General features: G+C 39.4%; 1 protein-coding gene across 1 annotated transcript in view; it reads right to left on the bottom strand.

Moving 5' to 3' along the window:
• Impg1 (interphotoreceptor matrix proteoglycan 1) overlaps positions 1 to 17,373 on the bottom strand; it is a 135,594-nt gene extending 118,221 nt beyond the window's left edge. The window contains exons 1-2 of the mRNA XM_041679368.1: positions 17,292 to 17,373; positions 16,892 to 16,981 (exon numbers count right to left, since the gene is read on the bottom strand). Of these exons, the coding sequence (XP_041535302.1) occupies positions 16,892 to 16,981; positions 17,292 to 17,373 (172 nt within the window). The remainder of the gene's footprint in view (positions 1 to 16,891; positions 16,982 to 17,291) is intronic.
• Between the last annotated feature and the right edge of the window lie 9,476 nt (positions 17,374 to 26,849).

Here is a 26,849-nt window from a genome sequence, read left to right as displayed (position 1 = left end):
GTAAATATATAGAAAGATAAATTAAAGAACCTATCAATAAACATAAACAATGACTTTAAACATTACTTTATTGCAGGGGCATTTGACCTTTTGTTTCTTTATGTTTTTATTTTTTGTTTCCTTTTTATAATTATGTTTGAGTTACACAATTACATCTCCTCCTAATGTAAAGGAAACCCTGAAACCAAGGACATTTTTTTCCAATGCAGAATTTAGATGAATGCCATGTGACCTCAAGGTTGACCTTGGATTTAGTTATAATTTTCTTTGGGCTGCTAACCAGTTCTCAAATAAAGACATGGAGACTTATTATTAATTATGAATGCCTATCCTTAGCTTAAGCTTGTCCCACTAACTCTTTTAACTTAATTTAAGCTGTTTCTATTCATCTACATTTTACCTCAGGGCTTTTTACTTTTCTTTCATTCTGTGTGTACTATTTTCCTGCTTCTTCCATGTCTGACTGTCTGGCCCCTGTTGTCTCCTTTTCTTTCCTTCCCAAGCCTAAATTCCTCCTCCTACTTACTCTTCTGCCTGCAAGTCCTGCCTAGACCTCTTCCCTAGCTGTTCAGCTTTTTTATTAGACCAATCAGGGGCCTTAGGCAGGCAAGTTAAACAGCAACACATCTTTATATAGTTACATAATTGCAACACATCTTTGCATAGTTAAACAAATATTTTGCAACATCTGGAGTCCATGATAACCTTTGTCATTTTCCTGTCACGGAAGGACTCATTTCCCTGCTGCCTACAGAATGTTGGTTTTTAGTTACTGCTGACAAATTTTCTTTTCAGGTTCTGGGTTGTGTATAGAATAGTATCTTCCTTGATTATGTGTTCAAAATTATTCAATAGTACATAGGGATTTTAAGAAATATTGTTTTTTTTCTATAGGCACTCTCTCCAATTGAGTTGCACAAGGATGTCTACTAGCTAATCTGAAGGCTGGTGGGCTACTCCTTACCAAAGTCTTCTAGAGAAATGCTTTCATCTGTCCATTCCTCCAGGCTTCTACAATAGGCTTGCATTATACATACAGAGGCAGCAGCGATAACAGGAGTAGGAAGGAGAGTGGGCTTCTGCAGCTACCTTGCAATGAAAACAGCAGCCGCTTGCACTTAGAAAACCCATTATGCTTTCCTCGGGGAAAAGCACCCGTGTCTTAATGAATAAACTAATGGGAGTTGAGATAAAATTTCCTGGAATTTAGACAGAACATAGTCTCCATTTGAAGAACAGAACTCGACAGAGATAAAGTTGACGACAGTGCAGGCCTCAAGCAGTAATGGGAAGGTTTTAGAAAGGAAGTCACTGAAAAGAGCGAGGGGCGTCAGGCTTTACAAAATACCAGACTTGTTTTTTTGGAATCCATTTTATCCAGGTCATCTTCCTTCATTAGTAGATTCTTAATTGCATAACCAAATTTCCAAAGAGCAAAGGCAGTTAAATACATCTCACTTTCAATATACCTGAATATGTATCATCCGATTGGAAAGATGTCTCAACGTTAAACACTGTTTTCTGAATGGTCATGTAGAGAATGAAGGCTTCTACAACTTTCTGTGTTTTCTGTTCTCCCCCCTCCAGTTGCCAATAGCCCTATACAATGAGAGTCCTGCTCCGTGACCTGAGTGTCAAAATATGTGGGTATAAATGACAGAATGGAAGAATGATGGAAGCTAAGGAAGCATCCAGTTGTTTCCTTTAATGAATTATGGAGTAACTAAGCATTTCCAGTTGTCAGCATGCAGGCGGATTATCAATGATGCATGGCATAGATGCTGCCTTCGTTCCCCCTGTGAAACTTGTGAAAATGTCATGGCAACCTTTCTCACTGTTGAAACTGGCACTTGTTTAGCAATTGCACTTCCCACTGACTCTCCTTCAAAGACTTAGAGGGACTGCATTATCTTTCTCTTTATTATGAAATTAGATTTATCTATTAACTTGCTGTGTCATTAGGAAAGTGGTCAGGACATCAGAAGGTAACGATTTTCTTTCTGTTCACGTACCTGTCTCAAGCCTCCGTTTTACCCCACTGCACTTTAACAGAGAGGGAGAAACAGTTCTCTAAGTGAGATGCTGGGAATCCTGAGGTGTAAAGCCAGAGGTCCTACAATCATACCGTGCTGGTAAGTGGGCAGGAACAGAACCGAAGTCAGAGCAAGCAAGTGGTAGGAAGAAGAAAGGCAGCTTCCTCTTTGTGTCTAGAAGACATGAGACTTTGTCCAGGTTCACTCAACAGTTTGTCTGATTCATGAAATGAAGCAGCAAATGTTTCAGAGAGCTCTGTCACAACTAGATCTAGAATGAAATGCGTGAGAGCTCTCTAGTTCCTTAGTAGGGGACAAGGCTGGGCGTATTGGGAATGTGAGGGGTGTTCTCAAAGTTTACTGACTCCTCTAAGCCCTGAAAAAGGAGAAAATCACTCTGAAGACACTTGTCATTGAGCGTGGTGACAAGGTGAAGTACATAGCTGGCTTCCTCTGAGGTCTTGTAAAATAGAACCTTTGGTTGAGGTCCTCACACGCACATGCACACACACATGCATGCATATGACTTCCAGTTCAGGTGCTGAAGTGAACCTCTAAAAACTGGGAATGCCTTTGGCTCTCAAGTAAGGGCACATGTATTCTAGTCTCATAGCTTCATTGTGCTGCTTCTTCATGGAGTGAATGTTAAACTTACTCAATTTAGCAAACGTTGTAAGATGTTTTTTCATATGACTGCGTAATTTTTCATATGACTGCATGTGCAAGCTTGAAAAACAGCCTTTCCGCTCACACATGAGCCAGTATGGAATTCTAAAGAATGGGGTACCACTATCCACTACAGTTAATTGCAGGTGTAAGGAGTTGGCTTAACGCTGGGGCTGAGATGAAGTAAGCAGAGAGGCCGAGTAAGGCTAGGAACATGGTAAAACTGCCAGCTGTCTGAGTGAATGTCTCACACATGACTGGCTAGTATTTAGAAGCTGAGGGTAGGAATCCTGGGCTTCTTACAGCAGCTGGGTTTTTTTTTTTGACATTCTTTAACACATCCACATATCTTCTCACACAATGCTGGCTCCATCTGTGCACTTACTACAATATTAATGATTAGAAGCCTGGACCAACAGTGGCTCCAGGAAGAGGGAAGGAGACCCAGCAGTGGGTACAACAGAGAGAAATTGTGGAATCACTCCAGTCTGTCTTTGCTCATAATTACTTCCATTAAAAATGACAGATAGTCTGACTAGCTAATTATCCAACTATATATATCATTTTTTTTTGTATTATCTCTTCAGCTTACTTATGTCTAGGCATTATCAGTGGGTTTTTAGGAAGCGGCTAAGTGTTTGAGTGTCACCCGATTAACTTGAGGGACTACTTCAAATTAATTCTGTCTGAAAAACTCCTAGACTTCTTGATTTAGGTATTGGAGATGGAGAAGTCACCAAAACCACAAGCCCCTATTTTGTGCATTCAAGCTCTCTGAAACTTTGATGGGGCAGCTTCAGACGAAAAAACACTTGGGAAAAATTAGAGAAGGGGAAAAAATGATCAAAATATATTGTATGATTTTTTTTATCAATAAAAAAATGAAAAGCAGGATACAGGGTTCTAACATGATGTCATCAGATGCTTCTTGCTGGACTGCTGTGACCAGCTTGGACTTTCTTAAACGATATCAAAGAAGAAGCATTGAAGGCAATTCGAGGTGGGGTCATCTTTTTCTTTGTTCCTGGTCTTTCATCCCCAGGTGAGAACCGTAGGAACTAAGTGGGAGAAGCCATCAGAAGTTTTGGTAGTCAGAACTGGGAAGAGTAGGTGAAATGAACAGACCCTAGAGTGTTCAGAAAAAGCTCCTTTTGTCATCGAAGCTTTCACCAGGCTGCGGTGTCTGTGTGAAGGTGACAGGTGATGTGATGACTGTGGCTTGGATGATGTGCTCTTTCTTCTCAGGCCAGTACACGCAGAGGCTGAAATCCTGTCTTCCTTTAGAGTCTATCACCCCGAAAGATGCTGCATTCAATGGTGTGACAGGGGTGGGGGGTGGGGACGATTCCTGGGAATTGTCATTTTTGGTACCACATAAGGAATGTAAGAAGCTAAATCATCAATTATTTATTTGTAGTGTGTAAAAGGGGTGTTTAAAAAGAAAAAAAAATACCCCAAATCTTGTGAAGTATTATCAACTATTTATTCAGTCATATTCCAATGCAGATCACTCTCCAGTTGTGATGGAAGTCATATTTTATACTTAATTCCTAAGGGCCTCATTTGCAGGTAAAGTAATAGTCATAACTTCATGGAATTAGCAGACTCCTTTAAAAAAATGAGAACTGGCAATAACTCTATCCTTTCAATTAAAGAAAAAACAGTCCCCAGGCAGAGCCAGCAATACCTTTCACACTGAGAAACTCTTGTGGTTATTGTTAAAGAAAATACCTTTAATCATACTATGAATCTTTTTTTTTTGAGATGCATTTGTATTCATCACATATGTGTAGGAGCCCAAGGAGGCCTGAAAGGGCATTGCTCTCCCAGACTGGAGCTACAGGTGGTTGTGAGTCACCTGATATGAGCGCTTGGAACCAAACCCAGGTCCTCTGTAAAAGCAATACATGTTCTAGCCACCATCTCTCCATCTCTAGAAAATTCTTTTATTAGAAGATAAAACTACTACATCGTAAAACCTGCAGGTTGAAGTAATGTCTAAAGGTATCACAGGGATGTCTATTTAAGAGCTACGGTCAAGAGATGCTTAAACACTTCCATAGAAGGAAAGCAAAGCGAAAAATGTGCTCTGCAGAATATCTATGCATGAGTTAGAAGCTTGTGCCAGCTACAGCAATGTTGTTTTAGACCAGGGTAATAACCTGTATTGGATAGCTTGGGCAGACACATAGTGACAGATGAGACAGAGAGCAGAGAAGAGAGCAGACACTTCCCAATATATGAGGCTAAAACAAATGATTATGAACATCAAAAATTATTTTACTTTGCATCAGTCTGTGGGCGCACGCATGTGCATGTGCTCACACACACATGAAAGAGTGGGGGGGAGAGGGAGAGGGAAGACAAATTATATGGACGTTTTGCCTGCATGTTCGTCTGTACATCAGTTATGTGCCTGGTACCTGTGGAGGTAAGAAAGAGGGTATCAGATTCCTTGGGCCTGGAGTTACAGATAGTGTGAACAACCATTTAGGTGTGCTGGAAATTAAATTTGGGTCTTCTGAAAGAGCAGCCAGTGCTCTTGACCACTGAACTGTCTCTTCAGCCCTTAAACAACTTTCTAAGAAAATATTTGAGGGTAATTTTGTGACTTTATAACCAAAGCAACACCAAACACAATAATACCTCAAACATCAAATTAAAAGGCTTTGGAATTCATATGTGTTTGCTCATGAAAGAATATCCTTGAGAGAGTAGAAAAAATGCTACAAACTGAGGTAATATTTGAAAGATAAGTGACTATAAAGGAATGTTAAAAAAATTCCTCAATGAAAAAAGATGGGTTGGAGAGATGGTTCAATGCTTAAGAAAAATGGCTGTTCTCGCAGGGGACCTGGATTCAAGTTTTCAGCACCCACATATTGGCTCACAATAGTCTGTAGCTCCATAGGGGATCCACAGTTACACATAGAGGACCCTTACACACATGTAGGCCAAACAGCAAAACATATAAAATTAAAATAAATAGATATTTTTTAACAAGGCAAACAACCCAAACATCCTAGTTAAAAATGAGCAGGTACTTCCTCAGCAAGGACAAACAACCGAGCCAGTGCACGAAAACACGGCAGATCTCATCAGTAACCAGAAAAGCAAACTTAAAGAACAAGAGAAGCTGCATTTACACCACTTCATCCCCTCACATTAGTTTTAATAAAATAAGACATTTTATTTGTTAAAATTTAAAATAAACCAGACAGTTCCAAATGTGGACAGGAATTTGGAACAAAAAGAACTCTTGGGCTGCAACTGGGCTTATAAATGGTACAGATTTAGGAAAACAGTTTGGCTTTCACTACAGCAATGGAACTATACAGATCTCTGTCTCAGCAGCTCCTCCCAGGGACACATTGCAAGAGAGGCTTTTGCCTGTGTGAGGGAATGCAGACAAGGGAGTTTATGCCAGTGTTGTGTGTGACAGCGAATCTCATCAACAGGAGAATGAACATGCAGTATATCCATGCCAAGCAAAATTATGTCTGGTACTCCTCTAACAACATCTTTGTCATGCATTATTTATTGCTTTATTTATTAACATTATTTAGATTTATCCATATTTACTGCTTGTTGCTTATTATTTTCTTTTCCACTATAAATAATTAAGAGGCAAAATGTAAATGTTATATATATAGTGCAGTGATTATTACAGTCAAGAAAAAGAAAATAATCATTTTTTCCAGAGTTATTATTTAATTTTTTGCTTTGTGCTAAGAATATGTAAAATGTATTCATAAATAAAGTTTATATAATACAAAATTATTAACTACTTTATCTTACTGTGTATTAGACCTCTGGCCCAATTCATACCACAGAACTGCAATTTTGTGTGTTTTGAGTCTTTCCTCTGACGCTGGAAACCACCAATATTTTTTGTATCCTACATACATCCTAGTGGTTCTCTAAATTCATTCATGTTGTAAATGGTAGGTTCTTATTTTAAAGGCTGTATATATATATATATATATGTATATATATATGCATATGCATTTACATAAACTTGTGTCACAATGTGATATACATCTCCCATGTTTTCCTTATCAATTTCTTTATTCATCTGCTGATGGACACTTAACTTGTGTCCATGCCTTGGCTATTGTGGATAACTGGATTACAGCAATTCTGTTTTTTTCTCATTGCCTGACCTCTGTACTGTTTTTCTCATGGCTGGTACCAGTTTACCCTTCTATCAGGGTCTCTTTTCTCCACATCTTCACCAGCACTTGTTAAGTCTTTTCTTCTTTTGACAGTTATGGGACTTTTATAGAGTATTATCTCACTGAGATGTTGGGCTCTTCCTCATGATGGTCATTTAAGTGACTTTGGAAATATTTCCATTCAGACATTTTCCTGTTTTAAAATTTTTTGCTAATGAGTTGTATAAGTTCATTAACAACTTTAAATATTTATCTATTTTATACGTATGGTTTGCTAATACTTTTTTTTTCAGTTCATAGGTTAATCTCTTGTTCCTTTTGCTTTCCAAGTTGATGTAATCCTATTTTTTTTCTGACCCCTTCCAAATCAGAATCCTTGCTAAGACAAGGTCAAGGAGTCTCCTGTTATGCCTTCTTCCAATAATTTTATACTTCAAATCTTTTAAGGTTTTAGCACCTTTGAGTTGACCTTTGTGTGCTATGAGATGAAGGTCAGCTACCTCTTGAGTACAATCTCAGCTTGTGGGACTAGCTCTTCATAGGCTTTGACCCCTCTGTAGAAGACACAAATACCATAGCTCCTTTTAATTCACTTCTTCGATCTTGTTTATCTTGTCCTAGAATGTTGGTTTGGTGCTAAGAACTCTAATCATTCATGGGTAAGCACACTGGAAGTGCAAGATAAACTATTAATGTTCTTTGGAAAAACCTTTGAGTAGATTTCTTAGATTTCACTTCAGCCTCTACCCTCATGGACAATCTTACTAATTTTGTAGGTCTGTGGTCTCTGAGGATGGTTGTGTGATGGTAACATTCATTTGAACTCTTAGAAAGGCACCTTAGGAGTAGCCAACCAATGCCTGGTCCAACTTGAGGCCTGTGCCACGAAAAGGACACTGCCTGGATGGCTAGGAACCAGAGGCAGTACAGCCCAGAGACCCAGGATTCCTAATGATATTCTACTATACTCATAGGCCAGTGTCCATATCATCAGAGAGGCATCATCTGTCAGTTGATGGGGGCAGATGCAGAGAACTACAGCCAAGCACTAGGTGGAGCCAGGGGAACCTCACAGAAGAGGGGAGGAAGGATTGTAGGAATCAGAGAGTTGGAGGACACTACGAGAACATGGGCCACAGAATCAACTAAGCAGGGCTCATAGGGGCTCACAGAAACTGAAGAGGCGATCATGGAACCTGGGTGGGTCTGAACTAGGTCCTCTACATGTATTTTATGTTTGTATAGTGTGGTGTTCTTATGGAACTCCTAACAGTGTGAGTAGGGATTGTCTCTGACTCTTTTGCCTGTGCTCAGGACCCTTTTCCCTCCTACTGGGTCATCTTGTCCAGCTTTGATATGATGGTTTGTGCCTAGTCTTATTGTAACTTGTTATGCTGTGTTTGATTGATATCCCTGGGAGGCCTGCTCTTTTCTGAAAGAAGTAGAGATGGAGTGGATCTGGGGGAGAGGAGGTTGAAGGAGAAAGACTAGGAGCAGTGGAGGGAGGGGAAACTGCAGTCTTGATGTAATGTATGAAAAAAGAATAAGTGAAAAAGAAAGAAAGGAAGGAAGGAAGGAAGAAGAAACGAAAGAAAGGCATTTATTTCTACTTTACTATTCATTTTCTACTTTCTTTTGTTTCTGGTTCCCTGAAAATGTTCTTTCCAAGGAAGAGGGTTGACCCACATGGAGACATTTATGGATGACACACAAATAAATATGAGAATGATTTATGTAACCTTGGTGTGAGTTTCTCAATAAGAAGACCTATATAAAACAATGACTCTAGCAGGAACTCAAACTGCCTGTAGGACTAGAAAGGAAGAAGGAGGCCCAACATAAAGTGTTCAGATGACATTTTGGGGATTTATTTCTCAGTTACATTTTTAAACTGACAGTTAAGACTGTATTTGTCATATACAATGTGGTATTTGGAGGATTATATGCTGTGGATTGACTAAATATTGGTAACTCATAATACAATACATAGTTACCATTTAGACCTATCTCTAGCAATTTTCAGAACTAGGTTATCTTAACTTTAGTCACATACTATGTCTCTCAAATATATTCCTTATATCTAACAGAAAATTTATGTCCTGTCCCTGAATCATATCTCCTTTTACCCTGATCTCTCCAAATGTCTCAGCCTCTGCTTACTGCTGTTTTGCATCTACCTCTGGATTTCACACAGATCACTAAACATATACACTTCAACGCCTGGCTTGTTTCATTTAGCACAGTGTTCTCCAGATTCCTCCCTGTGGTTGCAAATGTCATGGTTTTCCTCTTTGTACAGATGAATAGTATTCTGTCATGTACTCATCTACTGATGGACGTATAGGTTGTTTTTATTTTTCATTTCTTGAGTACAAGGGATAGTCCTGACAAAAGAGGGATGTGGATACTTGTTATGACATGGTCATGTTAGTTTCTCTCATGGCATTTATTCTTTATGCATTGCAAAGGCTTTGGAAGTTCTATCTTTCTTTTCTTTTCTTTTTTTAAATTTGAAGTTGGAGAAGGTAGTATGTCATGAATAAAAAAGCCATAATATATGATTGATAAAAAACAGCAGATTTTTTTATGTGCTTGTTCTTTCAGAAAATCAATAAGCCATGCTTCTTAAACTTGGTTGTATAGGTGAACCACCCAGATAGCTTGAACAATTATTCCATCTTAGAGCCTACCTTGAACCAGTGAAATCAGGACCTTCAAAGCTTGAGGCTGGCATTGATCTTATTTCTTTCCCCACTACTGAAAACCATTAGATGAGCACTAGCCCAGAAAAGGGAGAATGTCAGGATAAGGCCTTAGGGGAACTGGAGTTAGAAAACACAGGGTGTAGGCAAGAATCACATTAGCGCAACCTGGAAATGATTGAGTTCTGCCTGAAACAAAAGAGAATGGGAGGCCCGTCGGTGGATTCGGAGGCGCTTTGAAGTAGGAAGAGACAGGTCATGACATCAGTCCTCTCACCAGGTAGGAGGGTATGATGCAAGGGGTAGTCATCAAAGTGGTGTTAAGAATTAGTCTTTAGTGAGTGTTGCTGCGGCAGATGCTGCGCTAAAAGCTTTTGCGCTTTGAAGCGGACCCTGTAGTCATTGCTCCTGTTTTGTAGGAGGAGGAAACTGTAAAAGTGAGTAACACACGACCCTGAGCAGTTTGCTTGGGTCATGGAGTGAGCAACAGAGCTGGTCTGGGAAGACTCACATTCTGCTTCAGGGACTCTGCTCTTAACTGCTCTGTGACCTCAGCTTCTGAGGAAGAGGGGCAGCAGGCTGAAGGCTCAGGGTAAAAGGGAGGATTGAACATAATTGGGCTAGGGCTGTGGTTCTCAACCTTCCTAATGCTGCAACCCTTTAATACCGTTCCTCATGTTGTGGTGATCCCCAACCATACAATTATTTCACTGCCGCTTCAGAAGTGTAGTTTTGCTACTGTTATGAATTGTGAGGTAAATATCTGTGATTTCTGATGGTTTTAGGTGACTCCCATGAAAGGGTCATTTTATCTCAATAGGATTATGACTTACAAGTTGAGAACTGCTAAGCTAAGGGCTATAAGAGGCAGCACGAAGATGAGATAGCTTATTGGTTCCAGATAGGGCAATAGCACATGCGTGTACTTCATGGAAGTCTTCTACATTGTGGGCCTCTCTACTAACAACGGCCAGCTGGAGAAGGTGAACATGTTTTCCCAGGAGAGGTAATGAAGTAAATGGGTTGGAAGGTCAGTGTAAGTTTCCCTTTCATGAACAAGACTGTTGAGAAGGATGCAAGGGATGTCTGGAGCATCGGGGTCATGTGAAGCACACTGACGAACTCCAGCAGAGAGAAAGAAATTACTAAAAAGAAATACTTCAGAATTTCCTATCTCCAGAAGTAAAACTACATTGTAAACCCGGAGAAGTTTTTGCATTCTGATGGAGGGATCCTGTTATTTTGAGTTTTAAAGAGTTGTTTCTGTTGTGTTAATACCTCCAGGCAAGTCACCACCTTTAGCTCCTTGGCACAATGTAAGTGAGTCACTTAGCACTAGCTGAGACTTTATTGTAGGCATTTAAAATAGCACTATGAACTGTTCTTTGAGGAATTCAAAACACTGCAATTCTTTAAAAAGAATGAGTCCCAAGGTAGGATCTTTCATGTTCAGGGTGAATCTGAAGTATATCGCAATCAGAATAGACTTGAAGGATGTGACCCTCAGGTGGACTTGAGGAATGTGCCCATGAGTGGGCCTGAAGGATGTGACCATCCTTTTAAGATTAGTTGTGAAAACAGATGATAGAAATGACTCAGAACCACCTGCTCATTTTAAAAGAGAAAATTCAGCTTTTGAATTAATAATAATAATAATAAACCCACTAGTTCCACTCTTCATGTTGTGGCAAAGCAACCATTGAACTAAATGGACACAAGAGAGGACTGGTCACAGCTCTGATCTTTTTTACATCAGATAAATTTAGGAATGTTGCTTAGCATCCGTCTTAGGTTCCCAGCTGCAAATGAGCACATTGCCTGGTACCCACTGAACTCCTAAAAAATACGACTAATTAAGACCACTGTGAGCTCTTAGACGATAATTCCGCAAGGCTAAGTCACAGCTAAATTTATTAGCGTGGTTACTATCAGCAAAGTGTTTTGATCAGGCCTGAACTGATCCGAGCAAGCCATGAGTTAATCACAGTGTCAGTCTGTCTTGTAGCGCAGCCTTATTGAATGAATGCAAATTGTTTGTAATGCCGCAGGGCAACCATGAAGTCAGGCACATTAGCCCAATGCATGTGTGAAATTAAAGCCCTTCTGATGTAGAAACTTTTCATGAATTTGAGGTTTGGACTTCTCGCCACAAAATTTCTTTCCCCTTAGCTTGGCTTAATCCTTCTGGGACAAATAGGGAACAAGATAGTGGCTGTGGTGAAGAAACTGGAGGAGGACAAACAAAGAAAACCACATGAGAATGGGCTAAGATGGATTTGCAAAGGCGCACGGAAAGACGTTGTTTCCTCAAAACTGACTTACCGTAAATGGGGAGCTACGTGGCTGTGTGTGTAAGGCCATGCTTAGAAGCAGCCTTACTGTTCTTAGCTCTTTCACGTTCTTCCTGTCTGAGCTGTGCTTGGCAGTAAAGGACAGAGCAAAGAGCTTTCTCAATAAAGGACAACGGCAGTGCACGCTGCAGTTGCAAGGTGCATTGCAGCTCGCCATATGTGAATGAATTCTCATTACCATGACTATGCCAGTCATGCCTGCCAGCTCACTGTGACATGTCCTTTGTGTGCAGGTTGCCGCAGGCCTAGAGCAAAGAACATGCCATCTTCCCTCATCCATATAGTCTCACTTGACTGGGCACGCCTGTTGTGTGAGGCTGGAATTTAGTCTTGGGTGGAAAACTCTTAGCCTGAGGCTACATGGTTGCTGAGGCTGTCCATTTTGGAAGGGTAAACCTCACATCATGGTTGGAAGCTTTTCTCCCTTTCATCCACACACAACCCTCCCCCAATAACAGCAACATCATCATCAACAACAACAACAACAAAACCAAATACCCCCCAACAAACAAAAAACCCAAAACAAACAAAAACAACCAACCAACCTAAAACAATAACAATAATGAAAACCAAAAGACTGATTTATATTAATTCTCCTGAGGGTTTGAAATCTGAGCTCCCTTTGCACAGCTGCACAAATGTCTGCCCTATCGTTAAGCCAGAACAGGCAGTGTGGGTGAGACCTGTCACTCAACAGCCTGAGGCTTCATTGTACAACAATGAGGTCAGTTCTTTCCTTATGCTTATTGCAAACACAGCTACTGAAGTATAATGGAAACCTAGAAACTGTCCTAAGAAAGCAAACTTTGTTTCTGACATGAATCATTTGACAGCAGCATAAAACTTGTGAAAATGATCACGGCAGCATGGTCCATAGCATCTGAGTTTCTAGGGATGAGTAGTGCCCGTGAACAGAATGGATGTTTACAATGACTCCAAAACAGCAGGTGGTGTCGGCTCTAATTAGCTTCCACGTACAGTGGTTCTCTAGTGTGATCAGTGGTTCCGAAGTGAGGGGCCAGCCAGCATCTATTGCCTTATATTTTTAAAGCAAGCGTATCATCTTGTAAACAGTTTTAAAGGTGCCACCATTGTTGGGTCAGCTGACCCTCAGCCCCTTCAGCTTGCACAGCCTTGATAGTAGGGACAGTAAGCAGGTCTTCCTTGAAACTTTTTGAGTTCCACTGTCCGGACACAGACACAGAATACGGTAGCTGATGTTAATGTGACTGCCACAGGGAGGCCATCTCAGGAGTACAAATGATGCTACGCTCTCTGTTAATAGAGTTCCAAGGAGGCAAAATGCCTTCCCGGATCATTTTATGAAATGAGAGTGTTCCCAGTAGTGCAGGATTACCAAGGAGTGGAGTATCTTCCAATGCAAATTTCCTGACATTTCCAGCAACTAAAATAATTATCCTACGTTGGTGGACTAATAATAACTTAGTTAAAGGTTTCATTTAATGCAATCAAATGTGATGCGCAAGGTATGTGCTAAGATAAACACCATTTCCATTCTAGGACTTGCCAAGGGAAGCTTTTCTCTCCCCTTCCTCCCACACACTGAATGTCACAGGCGATGAATTGAAATTATTTCTGTGAAATGAAAAGGTGAGTGCACCACGCGTGCCTTGCATATGTCAGACGAATCTGCACCCCCTCTCTGTCAGGGATCCTTAATGCTATAGAAGCAACTCGTCTTTGAAACACTGAATGGTCTTTTGTGCTAAAACAATTTCAGCTAGCGAACATTTTGAAGACCACCCCCCCGTCCATTTTTCTTTATTTCTGTGGAAAAACTATATGAAAAATCTGCAAGGCTTACAAGGAATCCTTTTGAACTACAGGTATGCTTTTGAGTGTATTTTGTCTCTACGACATCTTTAAGCACATGGTGAACACACTGTGGAATGAAATTGAAAAACTCACTGGAGGGTATAGAAAACTCTTTAAAAGCTATTTGTTGACAGGAGTCAAATGCCATAATCTTTTCATATTTTTTTGAACCAATAATATTATTTAGTGAATTTATACTGAGTCTTTAATAAGTAACTTACATACAAAGGTACTTATTGCCATCCTCTGTGTAATAACATAATTAGAAACACTTGGTTCTGCTTTGCTGGGTACTTAAGAAAGCAAACCTTGCCAAAACGATTGAAGCATTATGTAGGCATTTAAGCAAGGCTAGTCAAAACCTAGATAGTAATATAGAAACACATGCATTTTAATAAAGCTGCCAAAAACCAGATATAAAATTGCATGTAGTGGAAGTCAGGGCATTTATGTATTTATTTGCTTATTTTGTAACCTTACAGGTCCTTTGCATATATATCATGGCTTATGGTTTTGTGTCTTTATGGGATTCCTATGTGTGTGAATGTGTGTGTCTCTTCGTCTATATTTGTTTCTTATGCTTTTTTCTGTGGCTCCTTTTCTTCCATATGTTTGCTTATTTTATCCTATTCTGGTGTTTTGCTTTTGTTCTATCTCATTTTATTTTGTTATTATTCTTTAGAGGCCTTTATATTATTTTTTGACCAGAGACAGAAAGATGTGGATTCTGATGGGAAAGGAGGTGGTAGAGAGGATCTTGGAGGAGTTAGGGGAAGAGAACCATGATCAAAACTGTATGAAAAAAACTTATTTTCTGTTTTTTTATTACAGATTTTTAAAAATTTATTTTTCTCTCATATGTTATATCCTGACCTCAGTTTCTCTTCCCTCCTACCTTCCCAGCTCCCCTATCCCCTCTTTGCCAGATCTACTCCCCCTCTTTTCTCTTGAGAAAACAGCAGGCCTCCCAGGGATATTAACCAGTCATGGCAAATCAAGTTGCAGTAGGACTAAACACATTCCCTCATATTAAGGTTGGATGAGGCAACCCAATAGGTGAAAAAGGGTCCAAAATCAGGCAAAAGAGTCAAAGATAACCCCCATTTCCACTGTGGTAGAACCATAGGAACTCCAGGATATGCAACCGTAACATAAATGCTGAGAAAGTAGTCAGACCCATGAGGCTCTCTGGTTGCCAAAAACAAAGTAAAACAAACAAACAAACAAACAAAAAACCAATCCATTTTTATGACAAAAAGAAAAACAAATTTTTGATTTTTACAATTGCTGTCTTGTCTTCATAAAGGAACTTGAATTTAGTACAACATCCCATAGGTCCTTATATCACAACAGAACCCTTCCCTTTTCTTCCCAAGTCGTCTTTAGGTAAGTATCCTCATGGTGGTTAAAGAGTCACTAAAAGAAAGCCAGATTAGCTGAAGACAGAAACTCCAGTTGAGATACAACTCACTTATCAAAATATATGAAGTTCTTGTGGAATAAAAGAGTCCAAAGCTAGAAGCATGTTAAATAATTTCCTACATAGTTAGAGCACACTGCTTCGCAGAGGTAGGGATAGGACAAATAGCTTCAACTAACTAGCTACGTATGATTACATTCTTTGTAATTGTGTGTGATAGCTGATTCATGATGTATATGAAGTGAGAAAAAAGTTTAATCAATAAGTGTAAATAATTAAATAAACATAACCCAGAGCTGATATGTCTGGTCAGGATTATCAAACAGGTAAGCCAGTGTGTTTTCACCAGATAAAGCTCAGACTATGTTGGAATATTATCACTTATTTTTAATTACAACTTTTAAAGTAAGTTTAAACATTTATATAGATTGATACTGCAAGAAAAGATAAACAACCCCCTGTTTTTTTTTTAACCTCCAATTGCTTTTAGGTAGCCAAACATGAAGGAAACTTTGGTACACATTTTGCCCAGATTCTTTTTCCTATGTCCACCTCCAGCCCCTGAGAAGTCGTATATTTGTCAATGACTTGCAGGATCACAGGTGCTTTACACCTTACAAACATAACTATTAATGTCTTCATTCCCTAGACACCTTAAAACCAGATTTCAATTAAAGTATACACTGCCCAAATATTTTAATTTTATCCTTAAAGAAACAAAAATCGAACATTTTTTTCTAACCACTTCTAAAGATGGAGTGTCTGTGACTGGGCATGTCCTTAAGACAGACAAACGTCCCTCAACGGGTTTCCAGAAGAAAGCACTGTCTTCCCAAATCAACCTGTTTTGTAGCTTGCTTTAGTTTCAGACTCAGTTGAAGGGCTGCAGAAGGACTGACATTGCCTGGAACTGACACAACCTCGAAACCAACCAAACACCCAAACTGATGGCTTTGCACACTGGAGATAAACGACACTTGCTGCTTTTCGGGGGGGGGGGGGGGTGATTCTAGCTTAATTGTGTGTAGGCAAGAAATATATATTAATTTTCGAGACAGGGTTTCTCTGTAGCTTTTGGTTCCTGTCCTGGAACTAGCTCTGTAGACCAGGCTGGCCTTGAACTCACAGAGATCCGCCTGCCTCTGCCTCCCGAGTACTGGGATTAAAGGCGTGCGCCACCACCGCCCGGCAAGAAATATATTTGATCTCATCAAGATCCTCTTTAACATCAATTTCGATTTTAGATTCTACTCTCTGCATTTGTATTTGAAGAATTGGTTTCATGGGCCTACTAGTATTGTTATTAATGATGAGAATTGCCATTAAATGTTTTAGAACAACTAATAAGCTACATTCATCTTTTCTATTTTATTACATAAATTGCATTTAAAACTGTGCAATAATATAAAATAGTTATTAGACTTTTATTTCTGATAATCGTTTATTCGATCAGATAATCATCAAGCATTTTTAATACTTAAACAGTATTATGAGCTTTTCAAAATGATTATATGGCTTTCCACTTGCTGTATCATCATTCATTTTACTTTTTCTTTTGAGATAGGGTCTCACTAAATTGCCCAGGCTGGCCTTAAACTTTCAATTCTGCTGACCCAGTCTTCCAAGGTGCTGGGATTACAGGCACACACTGCTAAGCCTGGATTTAGAAAAGAAAATTGAAAACTATACAAACACTTAAATAACTTACCTTTGGTTCCTTGAGCGTGGAGAAAAATCCAGAAAACAATGATAGCGTGTTTCGTTTCCAAATGCATTCTGGTTTTGTACACCGATAGCTCTGAAAGATCACAGAACAATACCAAATCACATTAAGGAAACAAAATGACTGAAATATGGGAAATCATTAAATCTAGGTGCCTGCTGAGTGTGGATGACCTCCCTGGTATCCTACAGCAGGTGCTAATTCGCTAAGATCCTGAAGCAGTCCTGGGTCTGGAATAATCTTCTTATCTTCCCCTCAGGTGTAATCCCTGCTCAGGGGCCAGGGGGAGTAGCCCTTACTTTGCTGACCCCTGGAGGAATATCTGCCAGTCTGCTCCAGGACCCAGAATGCCACCATGTTCTCAGACAAATTCCCTCTCACTTACCCTTTATAGCGATGCAGAGAGCTCTGGGAAGTCCTTCCAAAAGCAGAAGATACTGAGAGTTGAGTGCTGCTGAGGGCTTCATTGCTACTCCTGGAGTGTAAGGTGTTTAGCACAGGCTGTTCTCGACAGACATTAGAGTGTCTCCATTCTCCTCTCAATCTGCTTTCTAGAAGATTTTATATTTGGTATTACATACAGGTGGTTTTTAAATTTCATTTTAAATCTGCTCTGAACCAAAATTTGAGGACTCAAAACAATTCTGTAAGGCCTGCAAAGAGCAACTACCTGCCTTCTACCGACTCTGTTCAAAGAAAAAATATTGAAAAATATTGATTTTTTTTAAAATTACATGTGTATGTCAGCGGGATGGATGCAGATGGGCACCAGTACCCGTTGAATTCAGAAGAGAACATCATATTCTTTGGAACTGGAATTACAGGTGGTTGTGAGTGCCGGATATGGATGCAGAGTTCTGGAACAGCAGTAAGCTCTCTTAACTGCTGGGCCATCTATCTAGTCCTAGAAACAAGCTTAGAGCCAGTTGTTCTAGCGTTATCTTCAGTGAGTCTCCCTCATCGCTCCCTAACTCGCAGTACTGGAGACTGAACCCAGGGCCTCTGTCATGCTAGACAAGTACTGTACCACTGAGCTTCAGCCCTGGCCCTCTTGCTTATACTCTGAAATTGTCTAATTCTATCACTAATGAGAAGTTTTCACTTCTGGATGTTATCGAATAACGAATATTGAGAACATCTCCCCTTCTCCACACAGCCTTTTCACTCCAGTAAGCACAGGATGTATTTATCTTATCCTTCTAACCATCTGTTTCAATATCATGTATTTTTAGTTTATTAAACATTTAGGGTTATATTATTGTGACGGTATGCATACTATGCATACTTGAACCTTAAAAGCTACAATAAGTGATACATATGAAGTTCTTTTATTAGACATGTCCCTAGGTTATTTATATATTCCAAAGTAATATAATACAAACTATATAAAATAAAAAACAAAGTAATTTAAGGTAAATACTTCTATTAATATCTTTATAGAGATAGAGGTTGAACTCAAAGAATCAGAGCCCAGAGTCGATACTTAAAGATGTTTTAAAAGTGGTGCACCGTAATTGTATGCATTTATGGGTTACAGGGCGGTGTATTTCAACACTTGCTTACAAAATAATGATCACATCACGTTAATTGACATATTAATCACCTTGGATATTTATCATCTTTCTGTGCGGAAACATTAAAATCCTCTATATTAGTTGTTTTGAAAGTATGTGATTAATTATTGTCAGCCGTAGTTGCCCTATTATAGCACAGAACATTTGCTTATCTGTACCCTGAATTCCCAATCATCTCTCTTAGAACCCTTCCCCGCTCTGCTCCCCAGTCTCCTTGACTACTCTACTGTCAGCTTTTATGAGACGATTTTTTTTTTTGCTTCTGCAGGCAAGCGATAACACAGTATTTGTCTTTATGCCTGACTTATTCCACTAACTTAATGTTTGTCAAACTCATCCATGTTGCTTCAGATGATAGGGTTTCACTCTTGTTTTAATATAAAGAATGTATGCCCTTAACTTCTATCCACTCATGTAGTTCTCTCTCTCCCTCTCTCCCTCTCTCTCTCTCTCTCTCAAGTTCTGCAACTAGAGAGATGGTTCAGTGATTAAGAGCAAATCCTGCTCTTTCAGGGAACCAAATTTTAGTGCCCAGTAGTTAACAACTGTCTACAACTCCAACTCCATGGAATTCAATGCTTCTGACCTCCAAGGGCACTCATGCTCATATGCAAATACAAGCACACACACAATTTAGTAATTCTAAAAAGTTATTTGTTTTACAAACAAAAGTAATACATCATCTTCCATGTACACAAGATGTTCAAATTTTCCCACCACATAGTCCAACACTTCAGATAGCCTGTCTTGCCCAGCTTTCTGAGGCCCTGTGATCTAAATTGTCTAATTTCTTATCATTGTTCACATCTTGGGTCCTCCATGTGGACTTACTCGTTATATTTTTCTACCTGTGTTGGGTCCCTTGTTTCTGTACTTGTATTTCTTTTTATTTCTTAATTTAAGCCCTTCCTTTAGATCAGCACATGGTCCATTAGAATTGGAAGTTCATGAAAGAGAAATTTAAGATTTTATACACTTAAATGATTTTTATCTACCCTTGATTCAATGTTTGAGTTGATATGAAGCTCTAGTTGATGATAACATCCACTTAGAATGATGAAGACATCTACTGAAGTCATTTTGAAGGTTCCTGCTACTATCTCCTTTTCTCATTGTCTTTTGCATCCTCATATTTAAATTTTTTCTTGCAGATATTCAGAGGTAACAGAGTATAGTAGGTGTTTAGTTCTCTTTAGGTATAAATTATTTTGGTGCTATTTAAAGAAAATTGTCACCCAATTTGATATATATAACTAGGGTGGAAGGGGAGTTTACTGTCAGATACCCATGTCTAGAAACAATGACACAGGGCACAAAAGAGTTGCACATACACCTATATAAACATCTCTAATGTATATTCATGTTAGCTGGTAGGAGTTAATGAAACTTTTTTCTCTTTGCTAAAGAGTTCTGTTATGCTCCTACCCTATCCCTGTTGTAAAACATTATGTTCTATTTTTTTTTAGAAAATCAATAATTTTAAATTATGAAAACAATTTTTACATAATAGACTTTTTAATTAAACATATTTCCCTAAGGAAAATATTGGGTAGTCCTATTTTTCTGTAGATGTTTCTTAGGTCGTATGTCACGGATGTGACTACACAGATGATTATTTTGAAATGACAGGTATTTAAAATTTTCTTTTGATTTCAGTACCTTCAGATTTCCCCCCACCATTTTAAATTAAACATTTAGTAACTGATGTTGATAGCTGCCACTTAGGAAGCTAACAAGAATAAAATGCACTCATAATCCTTGAAACAATGCTTCTGGATGCATTGGGTTCTTCTCTAAGTACTGTGTATTAATTATGGGTCACTGCAATTAATCCAAAGGTGTTTCTTCAAGCTGGTTGACTGTCAACTGTAATTGCATATTCTTAAAGAGGCAAACTTTCTCCTTCAACATAATTTCAGTGATGCATTTAAAATGTACAAGGTAAGGTGGAAAGGTCAAATGTATTCATTCACCAGCAACCATTAGACACACATGAGAAAAGATTACCAAAATTCATCAGTAGATATGAATGTTGTTAACCAAAACAGATATGAATTTTGAGTTCCTACTTATTAATGAAATCACAGCTGGGTAGTTCATGAGTAAACTCCTAGTTTTATTTCCATATTACAGGATTGGAAACAGAAGACCAGCAACGATCAGTGGGCTATCCAAATATGTAGCTAGGGAAACTGCAGCAGAACTTGTAACTGAGATCTAAGTCCAAAGCCCACTTTGCCTTTGCTGTTCCTCAGTCTGGTCCTGCTATAGGGAAAATTTGCTGAGAAAACAGCTGGCACACCGGACAAATGAGCAACACAGAGCAAGTTCGAAGCCATTCAAAATGCGGGGCCTGCCAAGACAAGGTAAGACGGTTTTGAAAATGTTCCTCCTCTGAAAATGGTCTGTCAGTTACTCTGGGCTTTAGCCAAAGTTAGTAGCTCCAACATTGCAAATGAGACTTTGGGTGATTGCCCAGGTCACTAGTTGTCTCTCATTTATTACAAATTTTGGAAATTGCTTGATTATACTTCCTGTTTACTCAAATAATATTATTTCCCTTCTCAGGTCTTGGATTGGGTTGAGGACTAGATAGTCATAGTTATTTTCCTCTCACGACTTAGCCAAGCCATTTCTAACACAAGAATTAGTTATCCTATTTAATAGGATACATTTAGCATATGTTTCTTGCTTGATATTGTTTTTGCTGGTTGCAAGTTTACGTTTTATACTTGATATTTGGTTTTATTGTATATAATTTTGATTAGGCTTAGATCTCTCTTATTTAGAGAAAAGGGGGAGGTGCTATGGGAACCCTTCCAGCCAAAAACCATACCAGCGCACTTGGGCGTGGCCTCTCTCTCAGCTGCTGGATTTGGTTCCTGTTACCCTCTTGGGCAGAGTACTGTGATCTGTGAGTCTACCCCTAAATAAAGAGCCCTTTGTTATTCTCAGTTCTGAGCTAGTGTGGGACTACTGTATAGCGACAGGTCACATCTGAAGTTCTGTGCTGGCGTTGCCTGTTCCTTTACATTGCAAGATTAGCAAGGTGGCTATGGAAGAATCTGAGATTTTTTTTTTCTCTGAAACTGCTATTTTCTCTTTGGTAGAAGGATAATGACTCTTAGTGGTCTCAGTTCCTCTTTGTCTACATTGTTGACTGATGTGGGAGTCCCCTCTGTGTGCTGTGATTATCATTAATGGATAAAGAAACTGCTTTGGATAGTTCTGCAAGGCAGAACTTAGGTAGGCAGGAAAAGCTAGGCTGAATGTTGGGAGGAAGAAGGGCAGTCAGAGAGACACCATGGAGCCGCTGCCAGAGATAGATGTACTAAAACTTTGCTGGTAGGCTACGACATCGTGGTGATGTACAGATTAATAGAAATGGGTTAAATTAATATAAGAGCTAACTGATAAGAAGTTGGATATAATAGACCAAACGTGATTTAAATAATATGGTTTCTGTGTGATTATTTCGGGGCTAAGCTAGCCAGGTAGCTGGGAATGAAACAAGCGACCCCTCCTCCAACAGTTTTGGACCCCTCCTCCAAAAAGTTGACTATTGCTTTTCTATTTCAGAAAGGTAGAGGGGATTCTTGAAGAATTTCTATGACCAGGAAAATATATGATTAATCATCAGTAGGGGAAACATTCTTAGAAGGAACTATTCCCATTGGGTGGGGGTGGGCAGGGCATCTGTGCCCTGAAATTGCATATGTGATCTGGAATGAATACCACCTCTGACAAACACAACACCATCAACTGTACCTCTGGATTGAATTCTTGCTGTCTTTGATAATACAGGATTGACCCTGCCTAGCTCAGAGGGTTTCCTCATTATTAGTCAGATCTCTGGAGGAGAGAGACAATATGTAGAAACACGTAGGCAACTCTGTTTGAAATGTTAGCAGGAAGCTTCCAACTTCTGAGTGCACCTTCTAAATCCATCCACCCAGTCTATCAGCTGAGGACTACAAGACTGATTAGGAAGGGATACATCAAGAATAAAGAGGGGAAGGGTCAAAGGTGGACACTGCCAAACTCTGACTGTACTAAGGCAGAAGCAGGGGAGGAGATTGTTAAAATATAACATGGCAGCTTCCGTGAAATGTGACTGGGGATATAGGCCTACATCTTTTCTCACCCTTTACCTTTTCAGAGAAGTCTTGTTGAATTAATCCTGGCATGGGAGTGCTTGAAAGATCCTACTCTTTGTGAAGGCAAAACCGGCCATTCTTCCTTCAAGTGCTGTGAGCATTAAGGCTGTTTTCCATCCCTCTTCAAGCCTTTGGCAAGGCATATTATGACTTCAGAAGAAACAGAGTTGTCATCTCTGTGTAAAACAGAACTGAGCACTACAAATGTGGATAAGAAAGTAAAAAAATACTATGCTAAGGGGATCAACAATATGTTAGTTATCAAGCAACCTACGATGCCCTCTCCGCATGATTTTTAAAGGTCGTGATAAATAATGCACACAGAGTTCCGTCAATAACTTGGATTTTATTGGCATTAAAACCCAGGTGCAATGGTTTGATGAATGGCCAGCATAGCAAAGGGCTCTGGACAGAAGAGGGTAAGTGCTTGACTGGGTTTGGCTCTCTCGGTAGTAGAACACTTGCTTAGCAAGCATGGTTTTGATCTCCAACATCCCCCATCCCCACAAATGAGGGAATACTCTTGGATTTGTGACAGAAAGGAATTCACAACCTTCAGAGATGATTTCAGTTTCACAAGAGGAAGGAAGTGTTTATAGTAGATTCCAGAATAATTTGATAGTGAAAAGGAGACAGCAAAAGAGACTAAAAAAGATGCAATCTGGCAGTGAAAAAAAAAAGAGAAAATAATCTCCTAAGCTATTTAAGGAAAAACACGTTTTTGATTTTAAGAATGTTCAAAAGCAGAGCAGGGGACATAGATGAGATTTGCTTGTAGGAGAACTAGAGGAAGAAAGAGAGTGAGGGAGACAGGGGAGAGAATGGAGAGAGGAAGAAAGGAAGAGAAGAGAGAGGAGAGAGGAAGAAAAGAAATCAAAACACAAGATTTAGTTTGCATAACCTTACCAGGGAGTTTCTGAATTGCTTCATTTGTGTGACTATATACTATTGGACTGGATGCTTGGCCCAGCAGCTTACAACCCGAAAGTGACAATGTACACACAGATAAGGGATACTTTGCCATTTCAGCAGCTTTCAAGTTGATGCCAGCCAAAAGATGTTAGGTCTACACTTTTATCTTAATAATGAGCATTGCTGAAAGCTCAGGCACTTTAGATACCCTTCTTAAAGTTGGTCCTTAACCATATTAGGCAGGTGTCACTTTGTGGCATTGAAGAAATGGAAACTTCAGCAGGCAGAGTAGTTTCTGAGTACCTCACACTAAGGAGTTATCTAAGTCTAGACTCTAGGATCAGCTGGAATTATCACCTAGTAACTGTCAGTTAAGATACTGTGTAACATTCAGGATCTCAAAAGGGAATTGTACTATCTGTATCTTATTTTATGCAGGGCAATACACCGTTTTTTTCTTTAATACATTGGTATATGCATTTGTTCACTCATGAATTTGACCTGAACTGTGAGTATAAACAGCTTTGTGATCAAGCCAAACAGCAATGAGTGGAGGAGATAGTTGGCCTTAAATTAATAATAATAATAATCTACACAGGAGATATCTATTAGTGTTATGAATTTGCTGCAGGTCCCCAGCAACTTGCTGCGGGGTTCCGGTGGCAGCAGCTCCACAAACCAAGGTGGCTGGTCCCCAGCCATGTTGTGGCGGTGGGCTAGTCCCCGTGGTGAGTGAGAGGTGTGAGCAGGCAGCAGGTGGGAGGCACATAAACAGGTACATCATACAGAATAGGATTGGATATTTATTAGTTGAGTTGTGGAGGGGAAGTAAAAAGGGGAGAAGGGGTGAGAGAGAGAGAGAGAGAGAGAGAGGAAAGAGAGAAGAGGACAGAGAGAGAGAAAGAAGGGAGGGGAAAAGGGAACAGAGAGAGAAGCCAAGATGGCAAGGGAGAAAGGGGCTGCAGGGAGTGGGCATGGTTTGTCTCTTAAAGTGACAAACAATCATAACAATTAGAGTCTTCAATAATTGATTTTGATAAACATAATGTTAAAATTATTAGCCTAATGAAGGATGAATAAAGCACAGACTGTCTTTGGTCAAATTGGCCTGCTTTATCCATTTTTCATTAACTTTCTTTTACTTAAATTAAAAAAATAATTTCTTACAGTGGTATGTGAAGTCATGGGTCTCTTCATGGTATCTTCAGTCCTGTGCAATTGTACTTGTTTTCAAACATTTCCCTACCCACTACCCTCCCCTGCCATCTTCCACAACTGGTGTCCTTTTTTCCTTGTCTGCTCTCTTATGACATATAATCTATTGCTCTCACTGTTACCCATATTTAATACTTACTTTAATATATTTTTGATTAATATATTTTTACTTCAATTTTTTTCTTTTCATTTATTATTTCCATGCAATGCTGACTGCCTCCACTCCCTCCACTCCTCCCAGCTCCCCACCAGCTTCCCACTCCTTCAAATCCACTGCTTCTCTGATTCCCTTTAGAAAAGAGCAGGTCTCCCAGGGATGCTAACCTAACATGGTATAACAAGATGCAATAGGACTAGGCACAAACCCTTATATCAAGACGGAACAAGGCAACCCAGTAGGAGGAATGGGGTCCTAAGCACAGGCAAAAGAGCTAAAGATACTCCAGTCCTATTGTTAGGAGTTCCACAAAATCCCCAACCTGAACAGCCATAACATGAATGAGGAGGACCTAGTGTATACCCATGCAGGCTCCATGATTGCTACTTCAGTTTCTGTGAGTCCCTATGAGCCCAGTTCAGTTGATTCTGTGTGCTTTATGTAGTATCCTGATGTGGGATGCCCTTCTGTATGCTGAAAATATGTGTTGCCTTTATTGGTTAATAAATAAATCTGCTTTGGCCTATGGCAGGGTAGAATATAGCTAGAAGGAAAATCTGGCCAGAAATATAGATAGAAAGAAGGTGGAGTCAAGGGAAATGCCAGCAGCCACCAGAGTATTACTGGTAAGCCACGGGACAGGTGGTGAAACACATATAATTAGAAATGGGTTGATTTATATGTAAGAGCTAGCCAGTAAGAAGCCCAAGCCATCAGTCAAGTCATTATAATTAATATTAAGTCACTAAATAATTATTTTATAAGTGGTAGTAGGGACTGACAGGTTGGAGACAAATTGGTCCAGTTGTACTGGATGAGGCAGAGAAAAGCTTCCAACTACAGTATCCTCTATCCTTCTGGCTTCTACAATACTTTATGCCCCTTTTTTTGTGGGGTTCTATCTCTGTCTAATGTTTGGCTGTGGGTCTTTAAATACTCTCCCATCAGCTGCTGGAGGAAGCCTCTTGAATGATGATTGGGCTAGACACCTATGTATATGGCAGAATATCATTAGGGATCATTTTATTGACTTTTTTTTTGGCCATTCTTGTTTGGGTCTCTGTACTATTAATTTCTGGTCCTTGGCCATCCAGGTAGTGTCAAGTGTTTGTTCTCTCTCTTGAAATGGGTCTCAAGTTAGGGTAGTCATTGGTTGGCTATTCCCACAGGTTCTGAGCCACCATTGTCACAGTACATTTTGCAGGCAGGACAGGTTGCAGGTCATTGGTTTTAAGGCAGGGTTGATGGAAGCTTTGCCTGGTTACAGAAAATGGGTGGTTTATTTGTTTAATATATTTAATACATGATTTAATTATTCAGTATGTCTTCCCCTCACATTCTCCTTCTAATTTTGTGACCTACATGCATAAACACAAATACAAAACACATACATACACATGGCACACAGTTTTAAGTTTAAACTCTACATACAAGAGAAAAGCTGATGTTTGTTTTACTAGTCCTGATTTTTTTGCCTAACAAAAAGACTTACAATTGTATTCATTTTTTCCCAAATCCATTATTTTAATTTTCTTTAGGGTTCCATGAAATTCTGTCATGGATATGTCCCATATTTGGAAATCCATTTATCTGTTGATGAACATCTAGGCTAGTATATTTCCTGGCTGCATAGAAAATTGTATATATAGCTGTAAACATGGATAATCAATTGTTTCTATTGTTTATTGGCTTCGGAAACTTGAGGGAGATTTATGTGGTACAGTTGGGTCATATGGTAGTTCTATTCAGTATTTTAGGGATATCCACACCAACTTCCATAGTGGCTGTACCAATTCATCTTTGCTGGAAAACATGGGTTTCTCTTTTCCCACATCCTCATCATAACCACTCTCATTCTTTCTGAAAGCTACTGAGACGAACTTGAGTTTGAATCTCAAAACACTTTTAGTTTGCATTTTTTGATGAAT

Source organism: Microtus oregoni, unplaced genomic scaffold (genome assembly GCF_018167655.1).
Source record: "Microtus oregoni isolate MIOR12 unplaced genomic scaffold, Mior012 000032F_ref0000030, whole genome shotgun sequence".
NCBI classification, from domain to species: domain Eukaryota; kingdom Metazoa; phylum Chordata; class Mammalia; order Rodentia; family Cricetidae; genus Microtus; species Microtus oregoni.
This window is presented reverse-complemented; position numbering and strand designations above follow the sequence as displayed.